General features: G+C 45.7%; 1 protein-coding gene across 6 annotated transcripts in view; it reads left to right on the plus strand.

The window, feature by feature from the left end:
• The window catches only part of MYOF (myoferlin), a 161110-nt gene that overhangs the window by 43049 nt on the left and 99742 nt on the right, over nucleotides 1–18319 (plus strand). For 5 of the 6 annotated variants that reach the window (XM_057737496.1, XM_057737497.1, XM_057737498.1 and 2 more), the window contains exons 4-6: nucleotides 1061–1169; nucleotides 4036–4123; nucleotides 17698–17864. In XM_057737496.1, the coding sequence (XP_057593479.1) occupies nucleotides 1061–1169; nucleotides 4036–4123; nucleotides 17698–17864 (364 nt within the window). The remainder of the gene's footprint in view (nucleotides 1–1060; nucleotides 1170–4035; nucleotides 4124–17697; nucleotides 17865–18319) is intronic. The other variant, XM_057737501.1, reaches the window with a different exon arrangement.

Genomic DNA, 18319 nt, shown 5'->3' on the forward strand with positions numbered 1-18319 from the left:
GAAATTTTCTCATTTGCAGCAACATGGGTGAACCTGGAAGGTATTATGCTCAGTGAGTGAAATAAGTCATACAGAGAAAGACAAGTACTGTGTGTTATCACGTATATGTGGAATCTAAAAAATAAAACGAAAGAATATAACAACAAAAAAATAAGAAGTGGATGGGTAAATGGTAGAGGCTGAATATAATGCCTTGGGGTCCAGAGAAAAAGAGAAGTGCACACATCCAACATTTTTTTTAATTCATTTATTTATTTTTCTTATTTATTGGCTGCGTCGTCTTCATTGCTACGCGCAGACTTTGTTTAGTTGCAGCAAGTGGCGGCTACTCTCCATTGCAGCGCATGGGCTTCTTATTGCGGTGGCTTGTCTAGACACGTGGGCTTCAGTAGCTGCGGAGTGTGGGCTCATTAGTTGTGGCTCGCAGGCTCTAGGGCACAGGCTCAGTAGTTGTGGCACATGGGCTTAGTTGCTCTGTGGCGTGTGGGATCTTCCCGGCCCAGGGATCGAACCTGTGTCCCCTGCATTGGTAGGTGGATTTTTAACCACTGTGCCACCAGGGAAGCCCACACATCCAACTTTTGAATGATGCCCCACATCACATGAGTTAGCAATTTGCCCCATCAGTAAACTAGAAACCTATTTACACTTTCAGAATGTTTACTCGGGGGATGTTTTTACAGTTGGCAATGTTTTATGAGTCCTTTTAAATTTCCATTACAGAAGAATGCCTATATTTTGTCCTATTTTCTCTCTTCCTAGATACTTTGAGGTTATGTTCAGTCTTTGTCTCTCACCCATCGATCTCATTTGTGACTTGCAATTTCACAGGCACCATAGTTTGACTCTTGAAATGACTACTTATTATGGAGAAGTGGTGGTTGATATGTGATATTTACTGCCAAAATACATTGCTAAGGAGAGCACAAAATGGCCCACGTTTCATTATGAGTGATTTTAATGATAACAGATGAATAGGAAGAGAATTGGGAGGTCTAATGGATAAATGGAAACACGACTCTTATGTAGGTTACTGTGTGCTTTCTCGTTTCCTGTCCAGGTTAATTGGCACAGCCACTGTAGCCCTGAAGGATCTGATCGGCGACCAGAGCAGATCTCTGCCCTACAAACTGATCTCCCTGCTAAACGAAAGGGGGCAAGAGACCGGGGTGAGCATTTCCCTCTTGGTGAATGGCTTTGATGTGAAATGATTAAGCAAAGATTCATTAAGACAAGAGCGTCAAATTATACGTAGCTCACTACATACACACACACACACACCCCCCTACTGGTTTTGAGATAAATAAGTGCATTTGCAAATGACATGGCCTCATCATGTACTCTTATTTACAGAACTACAAATCAGATAAACTTGAATTTCTATGGCAGAATGCTATAGCGTGAGTGGGACTCTCTCTTGATACAGCTCTGTGCATATTCATTTGGGTGTTAATATTTGTATGAAGAGCATATCTCTGTGTGTCAGTCTTTGAAACATTCTATAGAAGGTAATTCATTAATATTAGACCAGAATATCAACATGTTAACATCATGATCTTTATTATTACATTGGCAGCTGAATGTTTTCTGATCACAGCCTCTCTCAATAAGTACACAGTGATATTGTCTGATATGAGACCAGGAGAGACTCTTTCTCAAGTGCACTTAAAAAAAATTGACTCTAGCATCAGAGCGCTCAGATTTCTTAAGATTGCTAACAATACTCATAAAGCCACCATGCTTGCCTTGTTAACCTCTGACCCTTTGGTTTTCCAAACAATTTGTCAATATTTTGCTTGGGAGCCTGGGCAAAGGGAGAAAATTGAAAGTAAAAGAGGCCATCCCTATAGGCAAGTATGCATTAATGCCCATTAGGAATGTCGGTTTTGCTGCTGTCGTCTCCAAAACTCAGAGGTTTGCTGTGAATTAGCATTATCATCATAAAACGTAGTTTCAGAATGTCAGCTATTGTCTGTCTAACCCCAAAACTGGCTGAGAGAAATGATACTAAGGGAAGATGGTACAAGTCAGCAATTTTTCTGGCTGTTTTCTTTCTCTTTAAAGCAGAGAAGAAAGTGTATGTAGAATCCTGAAATGGCAGAACTGTGGTCATTGAATGGCGTAAGGGAGAGTAAGGGCCTCAGGCCTGGCCCCCTGGTAACCCCTCACCCCACGTAGGGGGCCTGGAGCACCTCTGAGAATCCTGAGGTTATTGGGAAACCATTGATACAGAGGTCGAGCCATTCGTGGACTCAGAATTCTAGGGCTGAAAGTTGGAATCTTCAATTAAGTTTGGCAGTTGAGCCCCTCATTGCATTAGGTGTTCCTACTGTGGCCTGGTTGTAGCCATGAGACACTGCTCTTACGATTCTATATTGGCCAAGAAACTGCTGTCAGAGTCATCATTTATTATCCTGTTCAGTGTCTCCCAGGTCATAGTTCTTAAGTTGGCAGAGAATGTGCTGATCCACGAGGGAGTATTTACTGATGGGCAGACAGGTGGGAAAAAACGACAATATTGTGTGCGTGTGAGTGTGTTAGAGAGTGTGTGTGAGTGTGTGAGAGAGAGTGTGTATGTGTGTTGTGAGTGTGTGAGTGAGTGTGTGTGTGAGAGTGAGTATGTGTGTGAGTTTACTGAGTTTACCAGGTGTAGCAAAAATAGTAAATGGAAGTGTGGGATGCCCATTTAAGTTTTAATTTCAGATAAACAATGAACAATTTTGTAGCATGATTATGTCCCAAATTTTATGTCCTATATTTTATCTGGTAACCTGGGTAGGGTGTGTCTGTCTGTCTGTGTGTGCGTGTGCATCCACCATTCTTATTTTGAAAGGACTTTTTATTTTGAGGTTTATTCTCCTTCTGTTTTTGCTGTTAAAAGTCCTTTATTTTGTGAAATGATTATAATAGTAGATGGTAGTTGTGGACATGTGTTTGGCAAAATAAAAATTAATGACCTCATATTGAGTCCTTGTAGCAAACTTTTTTGAAATTTTATCAGTTCACAAAATATGAAAGTGTAGGAAACTCTGCTGTAAAATAATGCCCCACATGAGAAATGTAACTCAGATTTTTATTTTATTTATTTTTTAATTTTTTTAAATATTTATTTATTTGGCTGCATTGGGTCTTCGTTGTTGCATGTGGGGCTTTCTCTAGTTGCAGCGAGCGGTGGCTACTCTTTGTTGCGGTGTGCGGGCTTCTCATTGTGGTGGCTTCCCTTGTTGTGGAGCACGCGCTCTAGGTGCATGGGCTTCAGTAGTTGTGGCATGTGGGCTCAGTTGTGGCTTGTGGGCTCTAGAGTGAAGACTGTTAACTCAGATTTTAAAAATGAGAATAGTTTTATTTCCTGTAACAAGTTAATATGTTTCTTTCTTATAATGAAAGGTTATGTAACATTTTCTGTTCCCCTTCTTGGCTTGGCTTCTAGCCAACTTGGGGTCATATTTAACGCGAGAGGGATGGCACTTATCTTCAACTTCATGTTCTGCATATTTGTTTCCTCTTTTATCAGGCTTGTTTCCCTTTTGTTGAACCCCATTTTATGAATCACATTGTTCTATAACTTTTTGTTAGTCACTTAAAATTCTTTTTGGAGAGAAGTGTGAAAGTAAATTTCAGTAATTAACAAAAATGTCAGTGAGTGAACAAAAAATTCAGTCACATACAATGAGCCTCTGTGATTGTAATTCTGTGGTTGGAGGCCATCTCCAGCCTAGGAGGGAAACTCATTACAAGTTCATGCTTTCTTGTCACGACTTTCCTCCAGTTTATGAGGCTGCCCCTCAGCAGTCATACACTTGGCAACATGCACCAGGTAACTGCATTCCCAGGTGCTCCCACTTCACCTGGGCTCACACGTGGGAACATATAAACAGTGGAGGGTGTATTCTCCTTCCCTCTTTCTCTTCTCACTTTCCCATCCCCTGCTCACCCCTTCTGGAACTTTTACTCCTGCTGAATTGATTTGTGTTGAGTCTATAGCATTTGGATGCCCTGCACTGATTCTGTCTGCAACGAATTTTTTCTACCCAGGCCACCATTGACCTGGTGATCGGCTACGATCCACCTTCAGCCTCGCATCTGAATGACCCCAGTGGGACCAGCGTGCCAGGCATGGGAGGTAAGCTGACCCTCCTGAAGGCCCAGCCTACGCCAGGGGGAGTCTACTAATGGCACACAAGGACTCTCCGGGAAAGCTTTCCTTGTCACTGTACTCTCTACAGCTCCCTGCCCACCTAGACAGGGCCCCTGAATTGGGACATTACGAGAGTTTACCAAATGCCCTTCAAAGGTGTGGGGACAGCGAGACAGTCCCTTACTGTTGCCGAAATTCGGCCTCTGTACCCCAGTGCCCGATTAAAGAGTTTTGGGTGAAGTGGAAAGAAATAGCTTTATTGCTTTGCCAGGCAAAGGGGGCTCAGTGGGCTAGTGTCCTCAAGACTGTGTGTCCTACCCTGGAGGGGGTAGTGAGAGGCCTTACAGTGTTCAAGGAGCAGGGCGTGGTCAGCTGGCGGACAATTCTCATTGGTTGGTGGTGAGGTAATTGGGAGTTAGCAGCATCAACCTTCTGGTTCCAACCTGTCTGGGGTCCACGTGCTTGTGGGCAGCATACAGTTAACTTCTTCCTCTTGATGGGGGTTTCAGTCTCTGCAAAACAGATCAAAGGACATGGCTCAGAATATTATCTATAGTCCCTGGGGAAGAAGTAAAGGTCCTTGACTTTGATTAATGTCTAAAGTATTATTATTTTGTCTTGCTAGACTGTTCTTTCTTTCTGCATTTTCTCACTTCTCTGATGAAATTTATTCTTTGACTAAAGTTTTTCTACAGACAAAAGGCAGGCAGAGGACATGGGTGGAGTTCTATCCCGGGAAGGCCTCCTAGGGTCCTGCTCAGTAGCATGACTGAGCAGCCTCACGTGAGCCCGTCCAGCACACAGTCTCCAGCAGAATGTCCCAGGCAGGGCTTTGCTTCAGCTTTGGAGCTTGCACCCCATACACTGTCATCTTGTGAGCCTCAGGACTGGCCTATACTCTCTTCACGTGTCTTTACCTCCTAAATGAGCCGTCACCAAGCTGTGCTCTCAGGCACCAGTCTTGGGGTCGGAGCCCTTGGATTGGAGCTTCTCTTTCCCTTGGCCCTGACCCCCTCTCACCTCCGAACAGCCCCTTGGTCCTTTAACCAGGTGCTTCCCGCCGCACAGCCCAGCTTGTGCTCCTTGTTCTTGGACGTGGGCTGTGGGTCATTCAGGGCCACCAAGTGCTGCTCTGGATGGGGTTGGGGCTGGGAACTCAGGGTGGGTTTTGGGCCACAGATGAGGGGAAGTCTGCAAGACAGTCAGGTCTTTCACACAGCTGAGTCCAACCTCCTCTTAGTGTCTTTCCAGGGTGACGTGATCCTAAACCTGTCTCTGCACCTTCCTCTGCCTGGAGGTGTATCACCAGACGCCCCCATCTCCCCAGCCTTGGTGTGCCCCCCAGGAAGGGAGGGCCCCCTCGTCTGGCCACACTCACCTGCTGCCTTGAAATTCTCCTTCCCAGGAGGGCGCTCTGGCCCTGGTTCCTGCCAGGCTTGGCTCCTCAGGTGCTGTCTTCTCTGAATTTCTCTTGGTTCTGAACTCAGCCCTCTGGCCACCTGAGGGGTCTTCTTGGCACCTGCAGCAGCTCCTCCCTTCCTGCCCTGTGATGTCGCTGTCCCCTTCCTGTGTGCCTTCTTGTCTGCCTCAGCCCCATCCCAGCCACTGCCCCCACTCACCCACCCCGCAGATGGCCCGATATTAAGGTGATTTAGTGACAAGTAGTTGTGTGTCCAGCATGGGTCACCTGGCCCTTTCTTCCTCGGGACATTTGGGACTGACAGCTCCTTACCTTTTATAAGGACACCAGCACATCGGCAACAGGCTCTGCCTTCACCCTCTGCCCAGCGGCACCTTGGGCATACTGCTCTGTCCTTGGATACTCTCAGCCCCACAAGGGCCCTGTGATGGCTTGAGAATGTCTTTGGCTCCCTTTTTCTTTCTCTAGTTATGGCGCGCAGGGGCTACTCTTCGTTGCAGTGTGCAGGCTTCTCAATGCGGTGGCTTCTCTTTTGCTGTGGAGCACGGGCTCTAGGCGCTCAGGCTTCAGTAGTTGTGGCACACGGGCTTAGTTGCTCCGTGGCATGTGGCATCTTCCTAGACCAGAAATCGAACCTGTGTACCCTGCATTGGCAGGCAGATTCTTAACCCTGTGCTGCCAGGGAAGTCCCTCTGGTTCCCTTTGCTGCCACAGCAGTGATGACAGATACACCACAGAGGAAACAGTGTGGTTCTGAGCAGCACTCCATCAGGGGCTGAACCGAGTGGTCCGACCCATTTCCTTCCCGCCTCCTCCACCGATGCCCGCTGTCAGCAGCATTTGCTTCCGCCTGGGGAGGACAGTAGGTACTTCCTGGCCTGAAAAAGGCAGCCCCACCTGGTGGGCATCTGGTGTAGCCTCTGAATTGGGAGGACCAGGGTGCTTTCTCTTATGCTGACATTTTTCCTAAGCCAGATCCTGTTTCCTAGTTTCCTAAGGCTGCTGTAATAACGTACCACGAACTGGGTGGCTCAAACAGTAGAATTCATCCTCACAGTTCTGGAGGCCTCACAGGCCAGATGCCTGAAACCCAAGAATCAGAAGGGTTGGTTCCTTCTGAAGACTCTGAGGGAAGCTCTGTTCCATGCCTCTGTCCCAGCTTCTGGTGGTTGCTGCCAATCCTGGTGCCCCTTGGCTTGTAGACCCATCACTTCATTTCCTGCCTGCGTCATCATGCAGTCTTCTCCCTGTGTGTCTGTCTTCACGTGGTGCTTTCTCTCTGTGTGCCTGTGTCCAAATATCTCACATCTTATGTGGACGCCAGTCATTGGATTTGGCGCACCCTACTCCAGTGTGATCTCAGGTTAACCTGATTACATCTACAAAGACCCTATTTGCAAATAAGATCACATTCTGAGGTTACAGATGGGCAAGACTTTGGGGAGGACACTATTCAACCCTGTTTACTGGTAGATAAAAGACAAGATTCATTATGTTTATTCCACTTTAAGAGCCAAAATGTTAAATGGGGCCTTTTGTGGTACCCCTTGAGCCGGGCTTTTAGGAAAAATATAGCACTGTGGTTCATTCAAATAGAAGAGTAAACGTATAGTGTACAGTGAACAGGCGCCACACGACTTCTTAGTGTTTATGGAATAAAGAAATTGGTTGCTGGGTTTCCTGACCCATTGCTCAATGCTGCAGTGCTGAGGGTGGTAGATTCTTTAAGATACAGCTCCCACCCTCCAGGAACTTTCAGTCCAGCTTTGGAGACAAGACTTTTTTTTTTTTTTTTCCCTGAAGGTACAACATTATGGATAAGAGCAAGGGCTTTGGGGTCAGATTCTGTGTCTATTGTTAATTAGCCATGTGACCTTGGGCAAGTCACTAAACTCTGAATCTCAGTTTTTACTGTAGGTGGGGAGAACAGTGGCACATCATGAAGCAGTTGTAAGAATTAAATGAGATAATACATAGAAAGCACTTACGGGGGGTGGGATGAACTGGGAGATTGGGATTGACATATACACACTAATATGTATAAAATGGACAGCTAATGAGAACCTGCTGTGTAGCACAAGGAACTCTACTTCAATTCGCTGTACAGTAGAGACTAACACAACAGTGTAAAACAACTATATCCCAATTAAAAAAAAAAAAAAAAGATAGCACTTAGCCCAGTGCCTGGCATAGAGTAAGTTCTACCTTAATGTGGTTATTATTATTATTATTATTATTATTATTATTATTATTATTATTATTATTATTATTATTACAAAACCAATTCTGGGTGGCTTATAGTCATGAGCTCAGTTGAGTGCCACAGTCTGTATGAACATTCAAATTGTTTCCTCTAAAAAGCAGAGCTATTAGGAAAGAGTGATCTGGTTTGGCTCTGAGTCATGTTGAGATGACTAAATACTTTCTTGGGGTTGTGTCCTAGTGGCCCAGGAAGACTTTGAGAATAAGCAATTTATCATGCATGCTGTTGGGAGTATAGAGGGAGGTCCCATCTCCTGAAATGGACCCTTGTGAGCCCAGGCTTGAAAACATGCCATTTCCCTGGAGCAAAGCCTGCTTCCTTAGAAATGAGAAAACCACTTGAACTTTTAAACCCACGGGGGAGAAAACCCTTGCCGTCCAGGCTCTCTTTGCCCGAGGTTCCTTCTCCTCATCTCGTGGGTTGTCTTGGCAGCACCAAGCTCCAGCAGTGCTTGTAGACTGAGTCCCCCATCCTCTGAGGAAGCTGACTTCCAGCAGGTTCCAATGGCAGGTAGCCAAGGTCTGCCTCAGAAGTTCTTTTTAATACCTGATACTGCTGGACAGAGATAATAAATGAGCCAGAATTGGGGTTCCATTTATTTGGATTTCAAATAAAGAATGCTAGCAAGTGCTGGTCTACAAATGAACCGTGTCCGCAGGGCAATTTTATGTTTAGGTGTGAAATGACAAAGTGAAATTTCTTTATTTAAAAAATGGACAGGTTTCTTTGATCTGGAAGTGCCGTCTTTGTTCTATGAGATTAACATTCACCAAGGGTGGGTCAGGAGTGGTGTTCTGAATATTGATTTCATGATCTGGCTAAAAGAAACTTTAAAAAATCTTTTAATGTCCTAGATTATCTGGATGTTTTGAAGATAAAACTTTTTTTGTCTTAATGTGACAATTCAACTAAGCAAAGATATGTTTGAGTGCTTAGTACAACTCCATGCTGGGGAAGACACTAGGGAAAAAACCCAACACCTTATGGTCTTCGGTGAAATAAGGCCAACAAGCATGAGTCAGAGAAATGACAGCAAGGCAGCCACACATCCTGCCATCACAGACCTTAACGTAAACAGAACATCTGACCCAGAAGTTGGTTTTTTTCACTTTCTTTAAATTAACTCTTTAAAAATCTTTACCATTTTGTATAGAAGTAATGAGTCCACTCCCTCTAACTTAAATATAATAGATCTTTTCAAATTTTAAAATATGAACTCATTGGGGGTGTTTTTTGAGCTCAAAAGCAATATCTGCTTATAAAAATATAAACATCACAGGGAATATAAGACACAAGCACAAATGAATCTCTCACAGTCCCATCCTTCTATGATAACCACTGTTCTACCACCACTGATACTGATTTTAAAGGTTACCATCCACACACTGATATTGATTTTAAAGGTTACCATCCACATAGCGGGTTCTGCAAAGAAGAAATTTGAAATATTAATGATAGAACACAAAAGTGAAGATTTTCAGGAAAATTCACCTCTGCAACTTGAAGAAACTAATTATGACCATAGATCACGGAGGTTGAATACCTCAGAGGTTTGTGGGATTTTCTTTTTTAAGACTCTTTTTAAAGAGCAGTTTTAGGTTTACCCTAAAGTTGAGGAGAATGTGCAGAGATTTCCCATATGCCCTCTGCCCCCACATATGCATAACCTTCCCCATTATCAACATCACTCACCAGAATGGGACTTTTTTTTTTTTTTTTTTAAAGAGGATGAACCTTCACGAACACATCATAATTACCCAAAGTCCATAGTTTACCTTAGAGTTCATGTTTGGTGTTGTACATTCTATAGGTTTTGAGAAATGTATAATGATGTATATCTATCATTATAATATTATACAGAATATTTTAACTGCCCTAAAAATCCTCTGTGCTTTGCATATTCATCTTTTCCTACCCACACTCCCAACCTTTAGTAACCACTGATCTTTTTATTATCTCCATAGTTTTGCCTTTTCCAGAACATCACAGGTTGGAATCATACAGTATGCAGTCTTTTCAGATTGGCTTCTTTCACTTAGTAATGTGCATTTAAGGTTCCTCCATGTCTTTTCATGACTTGATAGCTCACTTTTTTTTGTGCTGAACGATACTCCAGTGTCTGGATGTACCACAATTTATTTATTCATTCACCTACTGAAGGACGTCTTGGTTGCTTCCAAGTTTGGCAGTTATGAGTAAAGCTGCTATAAATATCCATGTGCAGGTTTTTGTGTGGACATAAATTTTCAACTCCTTTGGATAAATGCCAAGGAGCGTGATTGCTAGGTGATAGGGTAAGAGTATGTGTAGTTTGTAAGAAACCACCAAACTGCCTTCCAAAGTGTCTGTACTGGTTTACATTCCCACCAGCAATGGACAGAGTTCCTGTTGCTCCATCTTCTCGTCAACATTTGGTGGTGTTGGTGTTCTGGATTTTGACCAATCTAATAGCTGTGTACTGGTATCTCATTGTTTTAACTTGCATTTCCCTGACAACATATGATGCGGAACATCTTTTCGCATGCTTATTTGCTAACCGTATATCTTCTTCGGTGAGGTTTCTGTTAAGGTCTTTGGCCCATTTTTTAATCAGGTTGGTTGTTTTTCTTATTGTTGAGTCCTAAGATTAAAAGTTGTTTGTGTCTTTTGGATACCAGTCCTTTAGCACATGTGCCTTTTGGAAACGTTTCCTCCCCGTCTTGGCTTGTCTTCTAATTCTCTTGATATTGCATTTCACAGGGCAGAAGTTTTTCATTTTAATGAAGCCCAGCTTATCAATGATCTGTTTCATGGATCAGGTCTTTGGTGTTGTATATAAGGGGTTCATTTCTAAGGAATGCTTTCCTGAAGCTCTTATATCAAAATGACAAAGTTTGCAGACCCTGGGGCATTGGTGGCTTAACCAGAATCGTGTAGTGTCAAAAGCTCCGCTTTTTGTTGCCTGCCTCTGAGACTGTTCCCATGGCAGCAGGGTGGGCTGACTCAGACCACAGGCTTGGCCTTCTGAAAATCTGTTACTTTGCTGACTTGATTTGCCAGATGTCATTTAGCTTGACTGGAGCCTACATTCCTGTGGCTAGAAAAAACCATTTTTAAAATCTCACATCTATTTTTGAAGAATGTTCTGTTAAAAGTGTACATCGTTCAATGCTAGAAATGCAAACAAAACCAAAACAAAAACCATTTATAGCCGGACTTGGCTGCTTCAAATTCATTTCATTCCATGAACACCAAAGTCACTTTGCTTGAAATTAGATTCAGTCTGGTTCAGAATGTTTACTGACACCTGTCTGTGGAGCATACAGAGGTGAGAAAGGTATTGTTTGCCACTAAGATATAAACATGAATAACTACAGGTCAGAGCTGAATATAATAAATTCCTGAAGGGAAGACTAAGCTAATTATTATGTGGGAAATAATTTTTTTTTAAGCTTTATTATTTTTTGGCTGTGTTGGGTCTTCTTTGATATGTGCGGGCTTTCTCTAGTGACAAGCAGGGGCTACTCTTTGTTGCGGTGCATGGGCTTCTCATTTCAGTGGCTTATCTTGTTGCAGAGCACAGGTTCTAGGTGCATGGGCTTCAGTAGTTGCGACACGTGGGCTCAGTAGTTGTGGCTCATGGGCTGTAGAGTGCAGGCTCAGTAGTTGTGGTGCATGGGCTTAGATGCTCCGCAGCATGTGGGATCTTCCCGAACCAGGGATGGAACCCGTGTCCCCTGCATTGGCAGGCGGATTCTTAATGATTGCACCACCAGGAAAGTCCCAGGAAATAATTTCTTAAAGAAAGTACTTTTTCAGCTATATGTTGCAACTGTATATCCTTAATGCCTATTACAGCGCTTGGAAAACCACAGTTATTCAATAAATGCTTCATTGATTGAGGGAATGAATGAATGAGTGAATGATGGATGAGCAATAGATATGATTTAAATTTTTGTTCAAGAGGGGCGTTTTGGTGAACACTAGTGTATAGGCCAAAGTGACAGATTCATTCAGAGCAGTAATAAAAGGGAAGCATGTTCCTGACGGCTGGGAGTGCTAGACTGAGACATTGTCCTTGATGAAAAGACCTTGAACAAGGGACTGTCTTATTCAGAGCTGCCCTGGAACACGGTCAGTGTGTTAGAACATCATCGCAGGCACTGTTTCCATGATTAGGTCTCTAATTGGCTTTGTCCAGCAAACTAGTTATATTAGGCCATATTTTTTCCCCAGGATATTTAGGAAAATCAAAGTGATGATAATAAACAAGTGGTTCTTAAATTTTAGACACAGTAAAATCATCAAGGAAAATCTTTAAATGTGCAGATTTCCAGCACCTACCTCCAGAGAGACTAATTTAGCTGATCTGAAGTGTACCCCCTACCGCCAATCTGTACAGTTAACAGGAGCTTCCAGGAGATCCTGATGAGGGCCAATAATGGAGCTCACTTTGAGAAGTCCTGCACTTGCGTATTTTACCTGGTTAGCATTATCTTGTCCCGATCCAGACAGAGCTCTTTGGGCAGCGTTTCCTAGATTGGCTCACAGCCTCCATCAGTCAAAGGCGGATGCTGCCAGAATTTCTCTGCCGGCCTGTGTTTGCATCACTGTTTGGTTACAGGCACTTTTATGGCACCTTTGCTTTGGTCGATGCATTGGAAACACTCCAGAAGATTCTTAGGGCCCATATAGTGCCATTTACTCAAAAATCAGAGTAAAAGGTAATGAATTGCTTATGGTTGACTTTATATAACTTCTAGCATGTTAGAAACCCAGCAAAGTTATTATTCAACGTTCCAACTTAATCAGCATATTACCTCCAAAATGTTTTCCTGCTTAGAAACTTACTCTCTCCTGTTCTGCTTTGTACTTTTTAACTTACACTGATGATATCCTACCAGCCCTTTGTCCTAATTTTGCAATGACCTTTGGCCCAAGGTCATTAAATTCTGCCTTAACCAGTACCACCGTTTAACGAGACCTTGTCGTGAGAAGCAAAATTAATGTCACAGGCAGAGATTGGCATTCTAGGACTCTGGAAACATGGGGCTGCTGTGGAGAAATAGTAAATATTGACCAAAAAAAAAAAAAATATTCACAGAGAAAGGATTCTCCTTCAAGGAATGGAAGAGGATTAGGTGGGATGGTGGCTCAATGAGTGCTTAGGTGGAAAAGCTGAGGGGCATGGGAAGGGTTTGGATAAAGAGGCCTGCTGGCTAGGGTGGCCCCGACCACCCTGATGCCTATTTTCTCTGTGAAATAAGAAGGAAGGTCATTCGCTGATGGTGAGAAGGATAGAGAGAGTGTTGGAAGCTTTCAAGGTGCAAAATAGGTGGGAGTTCAGAATCCTGTGAGTCCACTGAACGTTCGAGATCATGAAATTAAAGTGTCACTAGTCAGTAAGGTGTGTGTTCCAGCTCAGTTTGCTTTGTTAAGGAGTGTGGTGAGTGGAGTCAGATGAGCCAGGTGAGTGCAGTGAAGTGAGAGGAAGGGCGTCATTGAAAGACGCGTAGAGGAGCGATTGCAGTGTTAGATCGCAGAATCTAGCAGGTTCGGAGAAAAGCGAGGACATGAAGGACGTGGGGGGAAGGGGATATGATGTGGTCCGTAGATTGGGGCAGGCTGTGTGACTGCAGACTGTGGACTGGTGTCATAGGAGGAGCAAACTGGAAAGATACAAAAGACGGCCACTGTAGTGGGTAGAAGAGTGGCCCCCTCCCCAGTTTCCTGTCTGCGTGGAACCTCAGAATGTGAACTTATTTGGGAATAGGGTCTTTGCAGATGTAATCTGTTAAATGAGGTCATACTGGATTAGGGCGGACCCTAAATCCAATGACTGGTGTCCTCATGAAAACGGGTGAGGACCCACAGACACACAGGGGAGAAGGCCACGTGACAACAGAGGCAGATATTAGAGGGGTGCAGCCACGAGCCACGGCCCAGCAAGGATTGACGGGAGCCGCCAACCAGTAAGAGGCAAGGAAGTCTTTTTCTCTAGAGGCTTCTAAGGGAGCATGGCCCTGCCAGCACCTTGATTTTGGCCTTCTGGGATTTGGAACTGTCAGAGAATAAATTTGGGTTGTTTTAAGCCACCCAGTTTGTGCTACTGTGTCACAGCGGCCCTAGGAAGCAAATACAACCAGCAGTTTCCTATTCGGTCAGCAGTTCCTAACTTACGGTTGCCTTCTGTGGTCATGAAACACATACTTTGTAGATCCTCTTGGCTATGTTCCAGGGTATACCTGCGTCTCAATACAGGGCAGGCCAGGACAGCGGCTAATGTTGGCTAATGAAACGGCTCGCGCAGAAGGGTGTGTTTGGCAGTGCCCTAAGGGCCCCAGTCATTCTTTGTGGGACACTTAGGGTGTTAGCATTGTTGAATCCTGTGCAGCTTCCTGCCACACAAAGGGGCGATTTCCTGCTCAAATAGCCTGCTGCTGCTGCGTAGAGATGCGGGTGGCAGGCATGACTTGGTGTGATTTCCCTCGGATCCATCCTTCAGCCTAAAGTGTGACTAGCAGAAGCTTTCCAGAGGAACTTGGTCTCTGTTTCCTGCAGTCTGTTTGTGGAGCATCGATTAAGAGCTTAGTGATTAGGGCGTATTGAGAGCCCAGCACTGCAAAGGGCTTTGACTTACCCCTTCTGCCGTGAACAGCCACCAACCCCAACTGGACCAGTCCACAGCAAGGAGGAAATCCCACCCGGGCCCAGGATGGTCCAAGGAAGTTCGTCTCCGTTGTTGGAGGAGGCTTAAAGCCACGCGGCCCAGCCATTGACCCGCCTGGAACAGGTTTGCGCAGGGGAGCCTGACCTTCCGAGCTTCCCTGAGGCTGGTGCCACGGTTTGGAGGACTGCCCCCTAGCCTCTGGGTGCTCTCTCCTGAGAGCCGTGCGGGAGCGTTGCCGAACTGCTGGAGAACTCCAGAAGGCTGGAGCGGGGGTCAGGATGCCCTCTTTCGTTTCCTCACTTCACAGTCATTGAGCCGCTGCTGTGTACTAGAAGGGTGCATGTCAGGCACAGGACAGGTGCAAAGAAGGAAAGGGCGAGCCCGTCCACACTCCCCCCCCCCAACCCCTTTTCAAGTGTGGATGGTAGTGGGGAGACGCACAGGTTAACAACAGATGCAGGACTAGGTGGTGAGGACTAGATAGGACGGTGTGTGGGAGACACGCGAAGGGGGACTCACTCCATCTGGTGGGGGTCGGGGACAGACCAAGATAGTATTTCATCTGGAACTTGAGGAGGGTGAGAAGCCTACCTGGTGGAGGAGAGGAGGAAGGACATTCTGAGAGCTTGGATGCCAGCAGCAAGCAAGCCCTTCTTTCGAAGCCTCTTAAAGAATAGGGAAGGGGAGGCCCAGGTTATCGTGCAGCAGGCAGAGGTAGCTGTTTTCCACCTGCGGCTTCTGTGGAGTTTCCTGGTGTCCTGACAAAGATGTTGAGGAATTAGGAGGACAGCATCACCTTCACCTGCAGCCTGGTTCTAGATCCAGTCTTAAACTAATGAGGGAGGGTGAAGATATGGCCTTGGTTTTAGTTCGGCTCCTAACAACCTAACAAGCTGCTTCAGCTTTCTGGACCTCAGTTTTTCTACCTATAGAATGGGGTGAGGGGCAGATTGGATTGAGAATTTTTAAAGTCCCTTCTAGTGTAAATTCTGTGGGTCCGTGACTCCTTGAAAGATTGTGAAGTGTGGCTGCAGGGAATGTTGGGTCAGAGGAGCAGAGGGCTGAGGAACAGAGCAGGAGCACGCACTTGATGAATTGGAGACATGGGGGGCGGGCCTCAAAAGACCCTGAAAATATTTTGTCAGAGTGCCAGGAGGGGAGCTGCACAATTCAGGGATGTATGTGTGGGCCCCAGTGTCCAATGCCATGGAAGGTGGGGCCTGAGGATTCAGGAAAGGGCCCTGAGCTTAGCGAGAAGAGGTCCATGGTTGACCTTTGTAGAACAGGAGCCAGGCTTCGACAGGCTGAGCGTGAATGCAGGCGGGGTGAGGAGGAAGGTTCCTCCTGGACTAAACTCTGAAGCAGTACGTTGGGGGGACCTCTTACGTCCTTGTGGTTGCCCCTTCCTTACTCTGTGCCCTGTTCCCTGTGCCTCTCACTGACTGCCCCCACTCCCGTTACTGCTCTCTAGGAAATGCTCCAACAAAACTGACTTCTCAACAAAACTAAAAAAAGAAAAAGAAAAGATTAATTTTGGGGTGTTCCTTTGTGCCAGGCACTGTTTTAAAGGCTTTGCACATAGATTAATTTTATCTTTACAATAACCTTGTGGTAAATACTATTATTTCCCCTTTTTTTACAAATGAGGAAACTGAAACAGAAATTAAGAGACTGACTCAGACTCACATAGCTCAAAACCAGGATTCCAATCCAGGCAGCATGACTCCAGAGCCCAAGCTTTAAGAGCCATGCTGGGCTTCCTAGGTGGCGCAGTGGTTAAGAATCCACCTGCCAATGCAGGGGACACGGGTTCGATCCCTGCTCCAGGAAGATCCCATGTGCTGCGGAGCAACTAAGCCCGCATGCTACAATTATTGAGCATGCGCTTTAGAGCCCATGAGCCACAACTATTGAGCCCATGTGCTGCAACTACTGAAGCCCACATGCCTAGAGCCCGTGCTCTGCAACAAAAGAAGCCATGGCAATGAGGAGCCCTTGCACCACAACAAAGAGTAGTCCCTGCTCTCCGCAACTAGAGAAAGCCTGCGTGCAGCAACGAAGACCCAACACAGCCTATAAAAATAAATAAAATAAAAATAAATTTAAAAAAAGAGCCATGCTACATGGCAGTTTGATGGAACTAATTCATACTATGATGTGAGTGACTGGTAGATGACTCGTACATGATTCTGCATTGAAAAGGAGGAGGTTCAGGATCCAAAGGTAGGAAGTGCAAATGCTGGTATTTTTTAGACAAGGTAGTTAGTTGGTCTTCTAGTCTCTCTTAAATTATGTTGTACAGATTATCAGGAGTTCAAATTTTTTGTCTAGTAAGAAAAAAACTGAAGTTTGTCATTGAGTTTTAAAGAGTTTGTGAATAATAAAAAAAAGGGGAGATATAGAGGGCAGTTGATTTTTGTTATTTTAGGAGAGAAAGATCTGTGCATATTTGAAGGTAAAGGGAAGGTCCCTATGCAGAAGGAGCCGCTGGGGGTACTTAAAAGGGGGGGTACTTAGGGGGTCCCCAAAGATTCAGCAGGAAGTGGGATCTCAGGCATGGGGAGGGGGTTCACTTGAAACATATTTTCCCCTGAGTGTGAGGGGAGGCTAGAGAACAGGTGTGTATGGAAGTGACAGACCAGGAGGACAGAGGGAGAGCATGATGACCGGCTTGGTCTGCATGGCAAGAAGCTGGAGGTGAGTTTCTCATCTGCCATGAGGCTGGAGAGGGCATTTGAGAGTCAGCAGGCTCAGGAAAAAAGGAGACAGTGCAAAACCTCGTGAGTAAAAATCTAGAGAAAAGAGCTGTAGCGGGAAGGGTGGAGTTGAAGTCTCCCTGGCAAGGCTCCAGTTTTCCCTGGCATTTCCCCACCTCGCTATTCTAACTGCAGGAAGGCCCCTGACCTCAGGCAGGGTTCCCAGGTCAGAACTGAGTGATTTCTGGCTGGGTCCATTTGCGCCATCTCCCCTTCTCGCTCTCCCTGTGACCTCTGACGTTCTCCCGGTCACCTTGAAGACAGCCCAAATGAGTGCCCCGAGGCACGTGAACACATTTTCCTAAAGAATCTATATCTGAGCCACAGCTCTTCCCGAGTCAGTGTCACCAAGAAGCGTCTCCTTCACCTACTGCCTCAGGAACATGGAAAACCCTCTGTGCCCAGGAAACCAGAGAGTTCAGACACATATAGGTTGAGGCTGTCTCTGACGGATCCTTTTCGGTGTTTTAGGAGAAGAGGAGGAAGATGGCGGTGATGAGGACGGGCTGGACAGTGCAGTCAGGGTCCCAGGGCCCAGGGGGCCGGCACGGATGGTGTCAGAAGCTCACCTTGCCCAGAGGCTCACGAAAGGGAAGAGCAGCCGGCGGATGCTGTCCAACAAGCCACAGGACTTCCAGGTAGGAACAGCCCGAGGCCCCGCGTCCCTGTTGTACCAACACCGTGTTGTCTAGCTTCTGGAAACTGCGGTGTTGTTGGAAGAGCCTCTGCCTGTGGGCAGTGGCTCAACTAACAAAAAGGGATGTCAGGGCACAAACCCAGTAAGAAGAGCTCCCTATCTCTCTTCGCAAGCAGTAGTAGGTGTCGTCAATCCAGACGAGGCTCTTCAAAGAAATAAAATCCCCTTTGGTGGTAGGAAAGAGCTGATCGAAGAATAGAGTCACAGGTATTGTGTTTTTCACAGCTCTGGCTCCTTCCTTGGGAGACGGCCATGGCATGAGTTGGTACCTCTCAGGGCTCAGGAAGACCAGGTAGGAGGCTGGGGTCCGAGCAGCGGCCTCTGCTGTGTCCTGTGCCTCCTGGACCAGCTCTGGACTATTGCAGCCCTGCTACTGCTCTTGGTTTTCACAACCCA

This window comes from Hippopotamus amphibius, chromosome 5 (assembly GCF_030028045.1).
Source record: "Hippopotamus amphibius kiboko isolate mHipAmp2 chromosome 5, mHipAmp2.hap2, whole genome shotgun sequence".
In the NCBI taxonomy this organism is placed as follows: Eukaryota; Metazoa; Chordata; class Mammalia; order Artiodactyla; family Hippopotamidae; genus Hippopotamus; species Hippopotamus amphibius.